The 18,565-nt window shown below is 44.7% G+C and overlaps 1 protein-coding gene across 1 annotated transcript in view; it reads left to right on the top strand.

Moving 5' to 3' along the window:
- Positions 1–18,565, top strand: part of LOC141077346 (E3 ubiquitin-protein ligase RNF149-like) — a 50,137-nt gene that overhangs the window by 17,637 nt on the left and 13,935 nt on the right. Inside the window, exon 2 of the mRNA XM_073564228.1 lies at positions 491–686. Within this exon, the coding sequence (XP_073420329.1) occupies positions 491–686 (196 nt within the window). The remainder of the gene's footprint in view (positions 1–490; positions 687–18,565) is intronic.

The raw sequence follows: 18,565 nt of genomic DNA, 5'->3' as shown, positions 1-18,565 counted from the left end.
CATGCTCAGTAGTGACCAGTGCTGTGGGGGCGGAGGTTTGGCTTACCGACTCCACTTCCCTGGTTAGATCAAGGAGAAATGTCATGGCCGATGCAAGTTGTTGGTAAGGACGTTTTGTGCAAATGTTTCTCTTGTGCAGTAAAACATATGATGTCAATGATCCCCAGCCAATAAGTTTTACCAAGATTTTTTCCAGTGGACATTTGCTTGCTGTTCAGCAACAAGGTGTGACCTGAGCTGTAAGCGCCACATGATTCGTTACTCTGCTGACTGCCACCTCTGTCATCACCGCCTTCATGCCATACCACGCAGCAGTGCCATCTACACCCTGTACTTTGCGTAGTGTGTTACTTACACCTAGTTACACTAGACTCGCAGGAGAAGGATTTGAGCTATAGGTCTGACGTTAAGTGACCAGTATCAGATCTTGGACATGAGTGAGCGGTTATATAAAGTGTATATTTTGGTAATAAATGTAAATATTTTACAGGTGGAGCCTGAGGAGACACTTGAAATCCCCGTGCCTGAATCCATCGCTGGCAGCAGCCTTTCTGTTGGGACTCTAAGCTTTGCCCAAGAGGATAATAGAAGTGACATAAACAACCTGCCTACGTCGTCTACAGGAGACACCTTACAGCAATGCGGCAGTGCCAAGGAGGACGCCGGAGAGACCACTGCATTGCTAGGTGAGCGCGCTGCTAGCCGCCATGACCTCCTCTGTGTCTTATAAATCACACCACATGGTCGCTGACTGTTCTGTATTGTGGAGCTCTGCTTACTATACTAAGCCCAAATGTCATATAGGGGTATCATAAAACATGGCTTTGTGTAGTGGCTAGTAATACAGACCATAATAACCACTGACAACAAGATGTTTGTCCAGGATAATTTAGATCTTGCAGATTTAGACAAAATGCTGCCTTGGTATTTCAAAGCCAATATCAACAGTACTGGCTGCAAAGAAGTCCGCGCTTTATTACATTATATTCAGTGTGTGATTAAGATCCGCATGTGATTTTGGCGTAAATGATGTGAAAATAAGGTATAAGGCTGGTTTCACACTAGCGTTTTTGTAGCGCTGCGCTTCGTGCGCGTCCATGCGCATGCGTCCTGCGCCCCTATCTTTAACATGGGAGCACATGGTCTAGCGTATGAACGCGTTCGTATGCGTTTTCGTGCGCATGCGGTCTCTTGTAGTGTGCGCCTAGGCGCGCCGGACGCAACCTGTTGCATTTTTGGTCCGTCCGACCTGTCTCAAAAAAATGCATGCGCACGTTTGCGCACAGAATGTGCAAAAAAAAAATCACATTACTGTCTATGGGAAGCCCAGCGCTAAAAAAACGCTAGTGTGAAACTAGCCTAACTCGTGCATATTTTGCTAATTATTAACCACCTTTTTTTCCTGCTGTATTTTACATCACCTGTAGGCGCATCATAGGTAGCCATACACTTTGGCTTACTGCATGCAGAACAGTCAGATTTTCCTCCAAACAAGTGTCCCTCTTCCCATACATGGGAAATGTGCGGTAGCTGTAAATTCGCTACTGCTAGAGACCACTGGGGGCTGCTTATACCATGTGATATCCAACAAACCTAATCCTTCCGTTCCCCGAGATCAATCACGGGGGAAGAGTAGAGACGTCCCGCCCTTTTTTTTTGCATTATACAATGCAGTGGCTTGTAAAAATATCCCCCCCGGCATTTTTCATGTTCCTTTTTTATTTTAGGGTTTGCATCAGTTCATGTAAGGAGCATGTTACATCAACATAGTCTATTGCAGTAATTTACCGCTAGACAAGAGGGGATTCCAACTATAGAATATTAAATTTAAAATTAAATGTTTGTTTATAACAATCAATTAAAAATCATGATAAGAAATTAAAAAGGCAGGGCAAGAAAACCTCCAATGAGGGAGGGAGGCACACAATATAATAAAGTAAAGATATGTCTGAGGTAAGGGGACAAAGGCAGAGAGGGAAAGTATAACTAGGTAATTATGGGAAACCACTCTGAATTATATCAGGTGCATAACATAAATCCCATAAAAATGCAAAAAAAGTGCAATGTATTATATACCATATCCAGTAAGAAATAGTCCAACATAGAACCTAGGGACACACTCCCATAGGAAGGCAGGAGGTAGCATTGCATCAATATTTAGCTAAGGCAATTCTAGTGCCAATAAGCGTGCAACATGTAAGTCTCACTGCCCAGGTCTAATTTAATGAGAATCATACCCTCACAGTAAAAATCCCAGGGTCGTAATAATTCCATTACCCGAGAGAAGATAATGATAGCCAGTGCGGATGTGCGGTACTGAGTGGGGGATAAGTGCTAATGTTCCCAGTTATCAACTGTGCCTCCCTCATGCCCAACGGGCACCGTTTTGCTGCTCGCTTCTGTCTTCCAGCAAGACAGTGACCCAAAGCATGCTGTTAAAGTAACACTCAAGTGGTTTCAGGGGAAACATGTAAATGTTTTGGAGTGGCCTAGTCAAAGCCCAGACCTTAATCCAATTGAAAATATGTGGTCAAACTTGAAGTTTGCTGTTCACCAGGGGAAACCATCTAACTTGAATATAGAGAAAAAAGGTCAGCTCACCCCTTAGATGTCCAAGAACCAGAGCACGGAGAGTCTGTAGTGCAGCAGGATTAGTAATCGAAAAAGGAGGTAATCCAGCTCTTTGTTCCTCTTAAAATCCACCATTTATTGAAGCAATACTTTAAATTCCAGCATCATATCGTACAGCATAAGTGTTACCAGCTTCCCCAGGGATCCGTAAGAAGACCCGTTTCGAGCTTAGTGGCTCTTATTCAATAAATGATGGCTCTTAGACGAACAAAGAGCTGGATTACCTCCTTTTTTATCTAACTAGAATGAGCTGGAAAAGTTTTGCCTTGAGGAATGGACAAAAATCCCAGTTGCCAAATGTGGAAAGCTCACAGAGACTTATCCAAAGCGACTTGCAGCTGTAATTGCTGCAAAAGGAGGCTCTACAAAGTACTGACTTTATGGGAGTGAATAGTTATACATACTGAAGTTTTTGGTTATTTTATTTGTTGTTTGTTTCACAGACAGACAGAAACCGTTTTTGCTCAAGAATATTCTTATATTTTCCACCATCCATCTTTCCCTCGACTCAAACCATTTTTTCTGTCCCTGTTGCCGATAAACATCCCCCCCAGCATGATGCTGCCATCACCATGTTTCACTGTGGGGATGGTGTTCTTGGAGTGATGAGCTGTATTGGTCTGGCGTCAGACATAGCGTTTACCTTGGTGTCTAAAACGTTCAATTTTGGTCTCATCTGACTACAGCCCCTTCCTCCATACATTTAGGAAGTCTCCTGCATATCATGTGGTAAACTCAAACCAAGCCTTCTGTGTGTAAGTAAAGTATTTTATCTGCCCATTCTTCCATAAAGGCACCTCTATTGATTGTATTGCTGATTGTGGTCATGTTGACAGATACTCCAGTTTTTGCTTGGCAAATCTGCAGCTCCTCCAAGGTTACCTTTGGTCTCTGCGCTGCTTTTGCAAGAATCATAGCTTTTCATCCATTCTTCCTTGGAAAATTCTTCCAGTTTTGTGAGATTCCTGGGTCGTCTTGCATGCACTGCTGTTTTGAGGTCTATCCACAGATTTTCAATGATATTCAGATCAGAGGATTGTGAGGGCCATTGTAAAACCTTCAGGTAGTCTATTATGGATTTTGAAGTGTGTTTAGTATCTTTATCCATTTGTAGTAGCCATCTTCTTTTCAACTTCAGCTTTTTTACAGATGGTGTTATGTTTGTATCAAGAATTTGTTGAACTTTCATTGAATTTATTCTTCCCTCTATCTGTGAAATGGTCCTCGTGCCATTGATTGGCAAGAAATCCCACTTATTAAACCTGAAAGGGCACACCTGTGAAGTGAAAACCATTTCCGGTGACTACCTCTTGAAGCTCATCAAGAGAATGCCAAGATTGTGCAAAAGCAGTAATCAAAGCAAAAGGTGGCTACTTTGAAGAACCTAGAATATAAAACATATTTTCATTTGTTTCACACTTTTTTGTTAATTATATAATTCCACATCTGTTAATTCATTGTTTTGATGCCTTCAGAGTGAATCTACAATTTTCATAGTCATGAAAATAAAGAAAACTCTTTGAATGAGAAGGTGTGTACAAACTTTTGGTCTGTACTGTATGTCCCGAAAGTATTTCACTGTGTTCCTGGACATAGTTCACCTGCGCATGCACACGAATGCTTTTCGGCTTTGCCCGCAGTTGGGCAAAGCATACTGCGCGTAATATGGAGGACAACTACAGAAATTCCCTAAAATCCAAATCCAAAATCATTTACATAGACCGTCAAAATGAGGTGACAGATTCCCTTTAAGTATCGGCACATGTAACCGCCAGCAGCAGCAGCCGGTGGCTGACACTGCATGCTACTGAAAGATAATGAATACTCACTGCTCTTTGCACGCACAGTCCCGGCGAGTATTCCAGCAGCTGTGCTCTGCTTGTGAGCAGCGCATGATGGCCCTGCCATGCACAGCTTACAAGCATAAAGCAGTTTCTGGCATCGGAGCAGGTCGCTGCGAGGGAGTGCAGGAAGGTAAGTGTAATGGTGTTGTGTTGTGTTTTTTTTTTTTTGTTTTCTGATGGGGCCATGCATACCTGGATGGGGTGGAAGCCAATTATTAGGATGGGGCCATGCATACCGGGACCGGGGGCCGGTCATACCAAAATACTATTATTAAAAAGAAATGAATATTCATTGCCCTCCACGCCCATGGGCGTGGAATGCAGTGAATATTCATTTCTCTTTAGCAGCGGGAACAGGAGTTAGCTGCAGCCACCGGCTCCAGCCTCCTGTGACTCGCTGCTCTGCCGAAACCTCTCCCCCCACCTCTCTACCACAGCCAGACCTGGTACATCCGGACTATAAGACGTACCCCCCATTTTCCTCCACATTTTTGGAGGAAAAAAGTGTGTCTTATAGTCCGATAAAAACGGTAATAGGAAGGACATTTTATTTAGAAAGATCTTCATTCAGTAAACAATGACTCTATAGTAAAAGGCGTGAATGTCCTACAAGTCTTCTAAACAACCCATATGGAGTCTGGCCTATGGGGGGTCCGTAGTGATTGGCAGAACTAGGCGTTTGTAACCTCATTAGAATGGAGCACCAGTGCACATGTCCGACCTACACTCCGTTAATTTTGGAAATAGATGAGTCCAGAACTCAGCAGCTCCATAGGGAATGAATGGAATGGTGGATGACCATGTGCATGGGTTCTCCATTCTAAATGAAAAAAACTTGCAGTTAGAGGGAGTAATCCTGTTAGTCATATACAATGGTGATGCTCCATAGGTGTAAAATAAGTAAATGCTTGAAAGAAGAGCATTGACCACTATACTTGTTATTCCAGTTAGAGGAGTTTTACGTGTTCGAGGAGGTACAAGTACCACCATATAATTCACTATCCCTTTGCCGTTCAGATAATGTGATATCACACACTGTATTTAGTAAAACTAATATAAAGTTGGCTGTGAATTATATATTGTCTGTATTACAGGTGTACAGAGGCTTTTCATGTAACCTTTCTCTTTTTTGCATATCTTGGTGATGTAGTAAGTCTGTGTTCTCAAATAACTTCAGCCCTGTTTCCATATATACAAGTACCCCACATTGGTTTCCTTCGTTGGAGGGAAAAAAAATGTGGGAATTTCCATTCATCCGACATATGAGTTGTTTTCAGATGTAGCTCTGACACCCTACTAGTGCAGATCATGAATGCACAGCTTGGTATCAGTTATGTCATCCACAGGCTAAAAAAAGAAAAATGACCAGACAGAAGAGAGAAATGCTTAAAGTCGATCTGTCGCCAGATTTCACACTGTAAACTGTATACTTTTATTAGAAGGTTCTCTTGGACCTGAGGAGACAGGTAAACTAGCTTTGACAATCAATGTGGTTTATATATTGTTGATGTTAGAATGAGCACGTTATGAGTCCAGCAGGACCCCTAAAATGTTAATTTTAACAATTGTCGGGTAAACGTTCCAAATGGATTCTTACTTGGATTTTCAGTATAAGTACACCAGACTCCTCACGTGTAAGAGATCTATTTCATAACGTACTGTATATAGTTAGTGTTGTGAAATCTGGTAACCAATCCACTATAAAGTGCAGGTATGGATAAACTCTGTTAAGAGAATAGTTATTTGAACGTGTAAACATTAAGGGGAAGTTTCTTTTCCAGCCTTCATAGAGAAATGTGGGAAAAAATTACATTATACACACTTTTCTAGTTAAAAAAAAAAAGTATTTATTACAAAATAACCTGTCAGCTTGGAAATGCTGTATAATCTATAGACAGTATGTCATTGAACAAGAGGAACTGAGTAGATTGATTTGATATTTCTATTATGTATTGGTTTGTAGGAAAAGATTCATTATAACTTGTATTTTATGTATTGAATTTCTGTTCATTCTGGGATTAGGAGTCCTACGGGTGGTCCGATATCGGCGACATCTGCGCGCACAGATTGAATAACCTACAAAATTTCTTAGAAAACCTGTACTTGAATCTGAACAGCTCCTCCTGCGATATATCACTATATACTATAATAATGTGATTTAGTATAATATACAGCCCTGGCAAAAATTAAGAGACCAATTCCATATGTTCAGTTTATCTGATTTATCTCTTTATAGGTACCCCCCGGTGTTTGCCGCCATCGCCGCGCTCTGTCCCGTTCTGAGGGTACTTGCCGCGGCACTCTGTGCCCTGATGCTGCCGCTGCGCTGTCCGCCACCGCCGCGCTCCTGTCCCCCGGTGGTTTCTTCCGCCCCACCGCCGCCGCGCTCTGTCCCGTTCAGCGTGGGGGGGTCTCTGTCGCTCCATGCCTGCTTTCTTCCTGGAAAATGGCCGCAGATTTCAGCGCTGAAATCTCATCTCCCGAGATTTCAATGCCGAGATGTCCGTCTGCGCATGCGCGGCGGCCATTTTCCAGGAAGAAAGCAGGCATGGAGCGACAGAGACCCCCCCACGCTGAACGGGACAGAGCGCGGCGGCGGCGGTGGGGCGGAAGAAACCACCGGTGGACAGGAGCGCGGCGGTGGCGGACAGCGCAGCGGCAGCATCAGGGCACAGAGTGCCGCGGCAAGTACCCTCAGTGGCAGTGCAAATGTATATCCTCTTTGTAAGACGCACCCCCTTTTTCCCCTCAATTTTGGGGGAAAAAAAGTGCGTCTTACAAAGCGGAAAATACGGTATATTTTTGAGTAAAATGTAAATTGTTCTTTTAGTATATAAACTTCTGACAACATATCTCCGAATTTCCAAGCACTAAATTTTGTATTTTTTTTCTGACAAAGAAAAATGGTCAAAATTAAAAAAAACAAAAAAACCCCAGTGCTTTCAAACCTCAAATAATGCAAAGAAGACAAGTTCATAATCATTTAGAAACAACAATACTAATGTTTTAACTCAGGAAGAGTTCAGAAATCAATATTTTGTGGAATAAGCATGATTTTTAATCACAGATTTCATGTGTCTTGGCATGCTTGCCACCAGTCTTTCACACTGCTTCTGGCGCAAAAATGTAAGCAGTTCTTCTTTGTTTGATGGCTTGTGACTATCTATCATCCTCTTGATTACATTCCAGAGGTTTTCAATGGGGTTCTGGTCTGGAGAATGGGCTGCCCATGACAGGGTTTTGATGTGGTGGTCTCTTATTTTTTGCCAGAGCTGTATAATATAAGCAATTGATTGCAGGTTCAAGTCCTGTAGGGGTATGAGAAAACAAAGTAGAAATTTAAAAAATAAATATAAAATAATAATTTGACTATTGCCCCTCTCCCCATTCCCCAATTACAAGTAAAGAAAAACATAATTGGTATCCCCTCATCTGGAAAATCCTAGACTGGCAAAATATAAAAGTAATTACAATAATCTTTTGGTCCCCACTCTTCCTTAAATAAATTTAATGAAAACATGATATATCTGCACCAAATTGGTATCAATAAAACCATCACACACAAAAATAAGCCTTCACACAGCTCAGCTGATTTAAATATAAATATAAAATAAAAATATGCAAGCTTGGCATCGCTGTAATCGCACTGACCTGGAGAATGAGTCATTTTTGAACGCCATAAAGCCAAAACCCAAAAAATAATAACAGAATTGTGGGGTTTTGTATTTCAGACACAATCTTGAAGAAATCCTCCGGAGAACATATTGAATAATCTCTTTCTGATCTGTAACATTTTGCCTAGAAAACGGAGTCGGGCTTAGTGGAAGACTAAAACGGTTTGTCCGATCTTAAGCTACAAGTCTGCAGTCACTCAGTCATGTGAATACAGACTTGTGAGTTCTCACATCACGTGCTCTGTACACTGTGAGGATTCTCCAGCATCGGGAGCGGGCTGTCATGTGATCTCAAGTATGCAATATGCAGACTCCCGGGCACATTCCGACTAGAGTGTTTCCGGAATTTCATTGAGCGAGGCTGCGCCCATCAGAATGTGGCTGGAAGTAGGAAATAGCACACTTGTGGTCACATGACAGCATCGGAGAATGTGAGGATGTGCAAATCTGCAGTCATATAGTGTGACTGCAGACTTGTAGCTGAAGACTGGACAACCCCTATATTGACATTTTGTCCTACTGCAGAGGGGGGGGGGATGCTCCTGGTGTAGGGACATGGAGGAGGAGATATCTCCTGAGGCAAGAAGAAACTACAATTTCTTTACATATTTCTCAGTCTAAATTGTAATACGAGCCAGAACAGGATCAAATAAGATGATTTCATAAATCGAGATATATACGTTCTTTTTTGGCACATTTCCTATTTAGAGTTCTTGGTAGCGCTAATCTACCAGTATGCAATGATATATGCTTGACCTTTGGGAAATCAGAATAAGAACACCATTTTATATTCAGATAACCCGGCTTGTCCTTCAGATTTGGTTTCATATGTCATTGTGCGCTTAAAATGACTTTTGTGTTCTGTAATAATCCTGAAAAACAAATATTCATTAGGCTGGGGGGTACACGGTGGCTTTGACTGCGAGACAAATCAGTCGGCCAAAGATTGCTGTGTGCCGCTGTGACATTGCAGCATAATGCAAAAGAATTGGGTGGCTTTTGGGCCCGCAGGGTACCGTGATGCGGGAACCAATCGCTAACAGTAAGGACCCTTAGTATTTTTTTGTTGATATCACAGTACCATGCGAGTTGTCATGCAGCCTCAATATTTGGCCTCACAAGCTGTGTTACAGCCAAAGTCGTCTTGTCGCCCCAGCCTTGTTAGCAAATGACGTTTATCAACCCCTAACAAAATGGGTATGTGGCTATAGAGACTGTTTTGTGTTCCTGGACCTTAACAGCAATGTTCAAATTGTAGATTGTTTGCTTAGATGATATGTACTAGCTCCAATGTAGAATTATTACTTTACTTAAAGGGATTGACTCATTAAGACAACCCCTTTATTTATGACCTATCAGACCATATGGTCCTCACTGAAGGGGTGGTCTCCTGCTGGGGCCTCCACCTCAAAATAAAGCAAAGAGTCTCTGCAAACAGCTGGTCATTAGGGAATCTAACTACGGCTTCCATTGGTGCCCTTGGGCTGCTGCTTAACTGCCTCCCCTACCGCTTCATAAAATCTTTGAAAGCTGCTAGCAAGATTTATAGGCCTGACTAGTGAGCGGTAAGTAAAACCAAATGACTCCATTAGAGTATGGGTTTACGGGAAGTTTTAATGTTCCAATTAACTTTAACCGTCCAGCTCAAAATAATTGGATGAGGTGTCTTGTAATATTCTAAAAATGTTAATGAGGCTTTCATAATACTGCTGACCCTTTGGTACTGTTAGGTTACAATAGTCACGTGCATGTGTATTAATATTTCCCATGATAAAATGGGAAAAGGCTGGCAGATAAAAATGGATTCCATGAATACCGGGTGTGCTTATAGTTGATGAATGTGTGTAGACCTACAATAATGGGGTCCAGGGCCTGATTAGAGCCAAAGCCCAGCCTGAGAGCACACAGGCCCACTTGCTGTGTGGGGAGTGTGAAATAGGTTTTTTGAATTTGTGGGTTACAGATGATCGGGATGCAGATCACATTTGCAGAATACAAGCTACTGTAATCTGATTTTTCTTGAAGGGAGACAGTGAAATATTTTAAATATAGAGCTTAATGATTTTCTATTACATTCAGTCAAAGAACGACCAAAAAAACCCACTTCCCTATATAAGGGTCTCGGCAGTTTCAAGTGAATCTGGCCAACAGGAAAAACAAAAAAAAAAAACACCCACCCCCTGACAATCTCCCCCCTTAAAAAGAAAAAAAAAAAAGTGACTAAATTACTAATATAAAGAGCCCGGCTTTGCCCGGGCATAGTAACTAACTGTGGTTAGTTATAACAAATTATAATGATTATCCTCCATCACATAAAATTAATAAAGGGGATGGGGAACTACAATACCCAGTGAGATTAGCAGAATTGTGATTATTTAGTCTAGAAAAAAGACGACTGAGGGGCAATCTAATAACCATGTATAAGTATATAAGGGGACAATACAAATATCTCTCCGAGGATCTGTTTATACCAAGGAAGGTGACGGTCACAAGGGGGCGTTCTCTGCGTCTGGAGGAGAAAAGGTTTTTCCACCAACATAGAAGAGGATTCTTTACTCTTAGGGCAGTGAGAATCTGGAATTCCCTGCCTAAGGAGGTGGTGATGGCGAACTCAGTCGAAGGGTTCAAGAGAGGCCTGGAAGTCTTCTGGAGCGTAACAATATTGTATCTTACAGTTATTTTTAGGTTCTTTAGAAGGACGTAGATCTGGGGATTTATTCTGACCAGAATTTTTTAGGCTGAACTGGATGGACTAATGTCTTTTTATTCGGACTCCCATGACCGCACCACGAGAGAGGGGATCCGCCCTATAGGAACAGGAAACCTACAGATACAAAAAGGGCGGCACCTCTCCCACGCATCAGTTGGTTTCCTGTTCCTGAGGGGACGGGATCCTACAGAAGAACCGGATCCCAGGCCGGCCAGCCGATACCGGTAGCGAGGGGGTCTCCTACCTCGGCCTGGTGCGGATCTCCTGGAGGACGCCACGGTGGCCCAGGATGGGTGTCACGGCGGTGGCGTGTGCAGCAGGGAGCGGCGTCCGGAGGATGTCCGTCTCCGGAATTAGGCCGCCGCCGGTAAGTATATTCCCCCCGGGGGTTCCCGGCTCCGGCGGCGCAGGTACGACGGCAGCGTTGTGCAGGGGGCTGCGACCGGGTGGCGCTGCTTCCGGGGCTCCCGGGGCGTCCCGCGTGACTTCCGGTGTTTCCCGGGGTAGCGGTGACGTCAGGGGGCGGGCGGAGGATGCGCTTCCGGGTCAGCGCGCCACTGCGCATGTGCGAGGATTCCAAAATGGCGGCGCCCATCGGAAACACCGATGGCACCGGGTCCGGCGCCAGCTGGGGTAGGGAGCCCCGTTAAAGGGGGGGAGGGGCGCGGCATGGATACTGCTGACCGGAGGAGGGGTATTTAGGCGGGACCCTGGCAGGGTACCTTGCCTTGGCCACATTACTACATGCAGCAGTGTACAGCAGCAGCAGTGGTAATGGAGAGTGATCGAGAGCAGCAGCAGCGGCAGAAGCAAGGGCGACAGCAGCGGCAAACATCACTGCCGCCCCTGGATGACCTTCGGCAGGTCAAACAGAAAAAGAAAGTGTCCCGTGACAGTAATACGGGACGAAGTGACCAGTCCACTCGTAAGAGCTCCTCCAGGCAGACATGAGCATCGACCGAAAGAAATCCCCCTCATTCTCCGGTACTTGATTGTGGCACTGGTAAGTGATCTTCGTGAAAGTTCACTCAGTGACGGGACCCCCCTTCTGTTTTCTTTTCTAGGGGAAAAAAGCTACAAGTAAAAATAAACATAGGGAATGCGCACTCTGTGCATGCCCATTACCGGACGCGTGCCTCAAAAGATTGTGCCCCCCCTGTATTCAGCAGACGGTGGCAGAAGAGTCGCCCGCAGTAGCGGCGAGTTTAAAGGACATTGTCAGGGCAGAAATGAGGGAAACCCTAAAGTCCTTGTCCCAGCCGCAAAGTCTAAGGGGCGAGGTCCCGGCGGAGTCTGATTCCTCGGTAGAGTGGAGAAAAAGCAGAGACTCCCAGGCTTCATCTCCCTCGTCCTCCTCAGGAGAAGAGGACTCGGGGCGATTTTGTCTGCCTCTTGACCGGGTAGACAAGCTGGTCAAAGCAGTCAGAGGGACAATGGAGGTAGAGGAGCCTAAGCCCCATTTGTCCATGCAGGATGTCATGTTCTGTGGGCTGGAACAGAGGAAGCGGAGAGTCTTTCCGTTAAATCAAAAGATACAGGATCTGATCCACAGAGAGTGGAAAAAACCGGACAAAAGAGGGTCGCTACCACCAGCCCTCAAACGAAGATACCCCTTCGACGATCCGGCAGTAAGTTCTTGGGACAGAGCCCCCAAATTAGACGCAGCCATTGCAAAGGCATCAAAAAAATCCTCGCTCCCCTTTGAGGACATGGGATCCCTTAAAGATCCCCTAGACAGGAAGGCTGATACTTTCCTGAAAAACACCTGGGAGATGGCGGCCGGGTCCTTAAGACCAGCAGTGGCTTCAACGTGCACGGCCAGGTCCATGATGGTCTGGTTGGACCAGTTGGAGTCACAACTAAAACAGGGTACATCAAGACAGACAATTCTTGGGGCCCTACCGACCATCCAGGAGGGAGCAGCCTTCCTAGCAGATGCCTCAGCGGATGCAGTGATAATGGCCGCCAGAGCAGCAGGTCTCTCTAATGCAGCTCGCAGAGCCCTGTGGCTAAAGTGCTGGCAGGGAGACATCCAGTCCAGAGCAAAGCTCTGTGCGATTCCATGTGAGGGCGAATATTTGTTTGGAACTGTCCTAGACGAGCTGCTTGAGAAGGCGGGGGACGACAAGAAAAGATTCCCAAACCTTTCGTCAGCGTCCTACCGTCGTCCATTTGGTAGAAGGAGATTTGGCCAGGGGAGAAGGCGCAACTCTTCGCCTATTAGAGATCGGCCCAGATGGGAAGACAGAAGGAGACGAGGTATGGGCTATATGTTCACACGCTCGTCGAGAGATCAAAAGAGACCAAATCAATGACTAGCAGTTCCCGTGGGGGGTAGACTGTCATCCTTCTTCCCGGCATGGTCACAGATTACGAATAGTGACTGGGTGCGTAAGGTAATATCCACCGGGCTTAGGTTGGAATTTACCCAGATCCCGCGGGACACCTTTAAACTAACCCCCTTAAGATCTTCTCATCTCGAACAAGCGGCTTTAGAAGCGGAAGTCTTGAGCCTATGCCAGAAAAATGTCCTGGTAGAGGTTCCAGAAGCTGAAAGGGGAAGAGGGTTTTACTCTCCCCTGTTTCTAATCCAGAAACCTGATAACACATTCAGAACGATTATAAACCTTCGTTCCCTTAACGAGTTTTTGATTAATCAAACATTCAAAATGGAGTCCATTAATACAACAATAAAAATATTGTTTAAAGGTTGTTTTATGGCAGTCATAGATTTGAAAGACGCGTACTATCATGTACCTATCCATACAGACTTCCAGCAGTTCCTGAGGGTGGCAGTTTCAGTAGAGGGCACAGTGCGTCATTTTCAGTATAGAGCCCTTCCCTTTGGTCTCTCAGCAGCACCCAGGGTTTTTACAAAGATAGTGGCCGAAGTTATGGCTCACTTACGGGAGGTTGACGTCTTAATCATTCCATATTTAGACGATTTCTTGATTGTAGGAAAATCGGTGGGTCATTGTAAATCCCAGATAGAAAAAGCTAGATCCAGGTTAGAAAACCTGGGAAGGATTTTAAACTACGAGAAATCCCGACTCCAGCCCTTAAAAATACAGAAATTTTTAGGGTTAGTACTAAATTCAGAGACTCAGCGGTGCCTGCTGCCACTAGATAAATTACAAAAGATACAGGAGCAGGTTCTTCGGGCAATTGATAATCCATCTATGACCCTCAGACAGGCCATGTCCCTGTTAGGCTCTCTAACGTCGTGCATCCCAGCAGTAAGGTGGGCACAGTTCCATACCAGACCCCTTCAAAACGACGTCTTGGTTAATAGCAGGGCCCTTGGAGGCTTCTTACAAGGTCGGATGTGGCTAAGCCCCTCAACTGTTACATCACTGAGATGGTGGCTTGATAGCGAGAACCTAGCGTCAGGGGTGCCCTGGATAACACAGATAACCCGTATTATAACCACAGACGCAAGTTCCTTCGGTTGGGGAGCCCATATGGGGATAGTGTTACAGGGACAGTGGGATTCTGATTCTGATATCTCATCCAACCAGAGAGAGCTATTGGCGATAGAACGGGCAGTCAAGAAACTCATTATCTACCTACAGGGCCATCATGTGAGGATACACTCGGACAACCAGGTAGCGGTAGCATATGTCAACCACCAAGGTGGGACCCGCTCCAGCGCTCTGATGCAGATAACAGAACGGCTCCTCCAGATAGCAGAGAGAAATTGTCTATCTTTAACCTCGCTCCACATCAGCGGAAAGGACAACGTAAGAGCAGACTTTGTAAGCCACAAGGCTCTAAGACAAGGAGAATGGGCTTTGAACAAAGATATTTACCACCAGATTGTCCGCAGATGGGGTCAGCCAGAGGTAGACCTCTTTGCCACCAGAAAAAACAGAAAAGAAAGATTGTTCTGCTCTCTGAACCCCAGGGAAAATCCCCTGGTGGTGGATGCCCTCCTGATAAGATGGGACTTTTCTCTGGCATACGCCTTCCCACCATTGAATCTTCTTCCTCTGGTAGTCAGGAAGATCAGAGAGGATCGGGCAAAAGTCATACTGATTGCCACCTTTTGGCCCAGGAGGACCTGGTTCGCGTGGTTGAGGACCATGTCGGTAGGCGATCCCTGGGTACTGCCGAACCTTCCGGATCTCCTCTACCAGGGACCAGTCAGCCACCCACAAGTAGCGGGACTTCATTTGACGGCGTGGTATTTGAAAGGTCACTATTAAAAGATAGAGGGTTCTCCAAGAACTTAATTGACACCCTCCTAAAAAGCAGAAAATTAACTACCACTAATATCTATGCTAGGACCTGGAAACGCTTCCTGTCCACCTTTCACTTTGACATCAGAGACGGAATTCCCACGAAACATATTCTGGAATTTCTCCAGAAAGGTTTCGAATTGGGTCTCTCCACAAGTACGCTAAAAGTACAAGTTTCAGCCTTAGGGGCCCTGTTTGCAGGTGATATTGCAAAAGATTATTGGGTAGCAAGGTTCATCAGAGCAGCGGCCAGATCGAGACCTATACACAAAGACAGATGCGTGCCGTGGGACTTAAACCTAGTCCTTACAGCCATGATGGAAAGTCCGTTTGAACCTTTAGATTCCGCCTCACTAAAGATTATATCTCTTAAGACAGCATTTCTGGTAGCAATAACATCTGCACGTAGGGTGAGCGATATACAGGCACTTTCCAGATTGCCCCCTTACACAGAGTTCTTACAGGATAGGGTAATCCTAAGGCCAGATCCAGCATACCTTCCCAAGGTAGCAGCACAATTCCACAGGACACAGGAGATAGTTCTACCTTCCTTCCTCCCTAATCCAACCAACCCTAAAGAGCAGAAACTCCAGGCGTTAGATATTAGGAGATGCTTACTGACATATTTAGCAGCCACGGATCCTTGGAAGAAGGAGAACGCATTATTCCTATCCTTCCAAGGTCCCAGGAAAGGATACAGAGTATCAAAACGCACATTAGCAAGGTGGATTAGGGAGGCTATCTCTCTTGCCTACACAGCAGGTGGCGGCCCAGCTCCACAGAATCTGAGGGCACATTCCACTCGGGCCATGGCATCATCCTGGGCGGAAAGAGCTGGAGTATCTATTGATCAAATATGTAAGGCGGCCACCTGGTCATCTCCTTCCACCTTTTTTAACCACTATCGGTTAGACATGGGTGCCTCCTCAGACCTCACCTTCGGGCTAAGGGTGCTGCAGGCTGTAGTCCCTCCCTAAGTTAGTTTACATCTCTGTAATTCTCTCGTGGTGCTGTCATGGGAGTCCGAATAAAGTATTAAGTTACGTACCGGTAACGGTATTTTTCGGAAGCCCATGACAGCACCCTTAGTTCCCTCCCTTGTTCACGTATAGGGGTGCACTCCTTTAGAAGATTGTTCATAAAATCACCTTATGTGGGAGATGGTATAAAATAATTCTGGTAAATAGGGTAGATAGGTTGTATATATCATATGTTGTGTACTAACCATGGTAGCCTCTCAAGCTCTGTAATCCAACTGATGCGTGGGAGAGGTGCCGCCCTTTTTGTATCTGTAGGTTTCCTGTTCCTATAGGGCGGATCCCCTCTCTCGTGGTGCTGTCATGGGCTTCCGAAAAATACCGTTACCGGTACGTAACTTAATACTTTTCGGCCTTACTAACTATGTTACTATGTTATAGTCCATTGCCCATATACCCATCACACATCCTCCATCCCATAGTCCAGTGCCCATATACCTATCACACATCCTCTATCCCATAGTCCCATGCCCATATACCCACCATACATATCCTCCATCCCTTAGTCCCGTGCACATATACCCATCATACATATCCTCATCCCATAGTCCCGTGCCCATATACCCATCATACATATCCTCCATCCCATAGTCCCGTACCCATATACCTATCACACATCCTCCATCCCATAGTCCCGTACCCATATACCTATCACACATCCTCCATCCCATAGTCCAGTGCCCATATATCCATCACACATCCTCCATCCCATAGTCCAGTGCCCATATACCAGCATACATATCCTCATCCCATAGTCCCGTGCCTATATACCCATCATACACATCCTCCATCCCATTGTCACGTGCCCATATACCCATCATACACATCCTCCATCCCATAGTCACGTGCCCATATACCCATCATACATATCCTCCATTCCATAGTCCCATGCCCATATACCCATCATACACATCCTCCATCCCATAGTCCTGCACCCATATACCCATCACACATCCTCCATCCCATAGTCCCGAGCTTGGTGGCGCTGAGCAGGGAGTTCCTGGAGAAGTGCTGTTATGTAACCTGGCAATGTGGCTCTGTGTGCGGCCACAGATGATGCGATTTTCTACGCCGGTATCAATAGAGTGCGGCAGTAATAGAGGAGGGGGTGATTCATTTGTCATGTGCTCTCTGCTACTTTCTGGGGAGCTTATGTTCCCGGGCATGCTAGATTTCTCCCACCTGGTCAGTGTCTGCTGAGGTGTTGTGGAGTGGGAAAACTGTTGCTCACAGCAACCAATCACAGCTCCGCTTTCATCTTTTAAATAGCTCTGGTGAAATGAAAGATGCTCAGTGATTGGTTGCTATGGGCAACACAGGCAAGTGTAACCTGTTGTGGTCAAGAAGATGTGCCTATGAAATGTATATTATATACACTAGATATTATACGGGGCTTTGCGTGTGGAGTGTGGCTATATGGAGTGGGCGGGGCTTCATACGAACACATACACATAGTCTATAAACTTCTGCCAACATGTCTCCGAATTTCCAAGCAATAAATATTGTATTTTTTTGCTGACAAAGAAAAATGGACAAAATTAAAAAAACAAAAACAAAAAACAGTGCTTTCAGGCCTCAAATAATGCAAAGAAAACAAGTTAATCATTTAGAAACAACAATACTAATGTTTTAACTCGGGAAGAGTTCAGAAACCAATATTTTGTGGAATAACCGTGATTTTTAAAAACAGCTTTCATGCGTCTTGGCATGCTTGCCACCAGTCTTTCACACTGCTTCTGGCACAAAAATTTAAGCAGTTCTTTGTTAGATGGCTTGTGAGACTATCCATCATCCTCTTGATTACATTCCAGAGGTTTTCAATGGGGTTCAGGTCTGGAGAATGGGCTGCCCATGACAGGGTTTTGATGTGGTGGTCTCTTAATTTTTGCCAGAGCTGTATATAGATAACTAGAGTACTAATGGACCCAAGGCAACTTTTCAGCCTGTGCCCCACCACCCGCATACTACTTAGATGTGCAGATGTAGCATTGCTAGGGTCTATAAAGATAAGTCATCCCCCCTAAGATTAAAAAAATAACCCCTCAATTATATCGATCAAAGGCAAAGTAACTATAAGATTTTGTGTGCCTGATACATTTCTGTAGAATAGTTACCAAATGATATCACCATAAATGGAGAAAATATTGCCACTAGAAAAGAGACAGCCGACAGCACTTCAAACATCAGGATGCACACTCCAAGTCAATAGACCCAATTGGACACAAAGTACTCCAAGTAAAAAAGAAAAGGAACAGCATCCAATCCATGTGAAAAAAATAGAAAAAACTTTATTCCACCATGATATGACGTTTGATAAAGACCATACTTGTCGAAACTTCGTATCATGGCAGAATAATTTTTTTTTTTTTTTTTCTATTTTTTCACCTGGATTGGATGCCGTTCCTTTTCTTTCTTCAAATATTGCCACTCC

The sequence above is a fragment of the Dendrobates tinctorius genome, unplaced genomic scaffold (genome assembly GCF_039654945.1).
Source record: "Dendrobates tinctorius isolate UK_male_01 unplaced genomic scaffold, ASM3965494v1 ptg000437l, whole genome shotgun sequence".
Taxonomy (NCBI): Eukaryota; Metazoa; Chordata; class Amphibia; order Anura; family Dendrobatidae; genus Dendrobates; species Dendrobates tinctorius.
The sequence above is the reverse complement of the archived record's forward strand: the minus strand, read 5'-3'. Positions and strand labels throughout refer to the sequence as shown.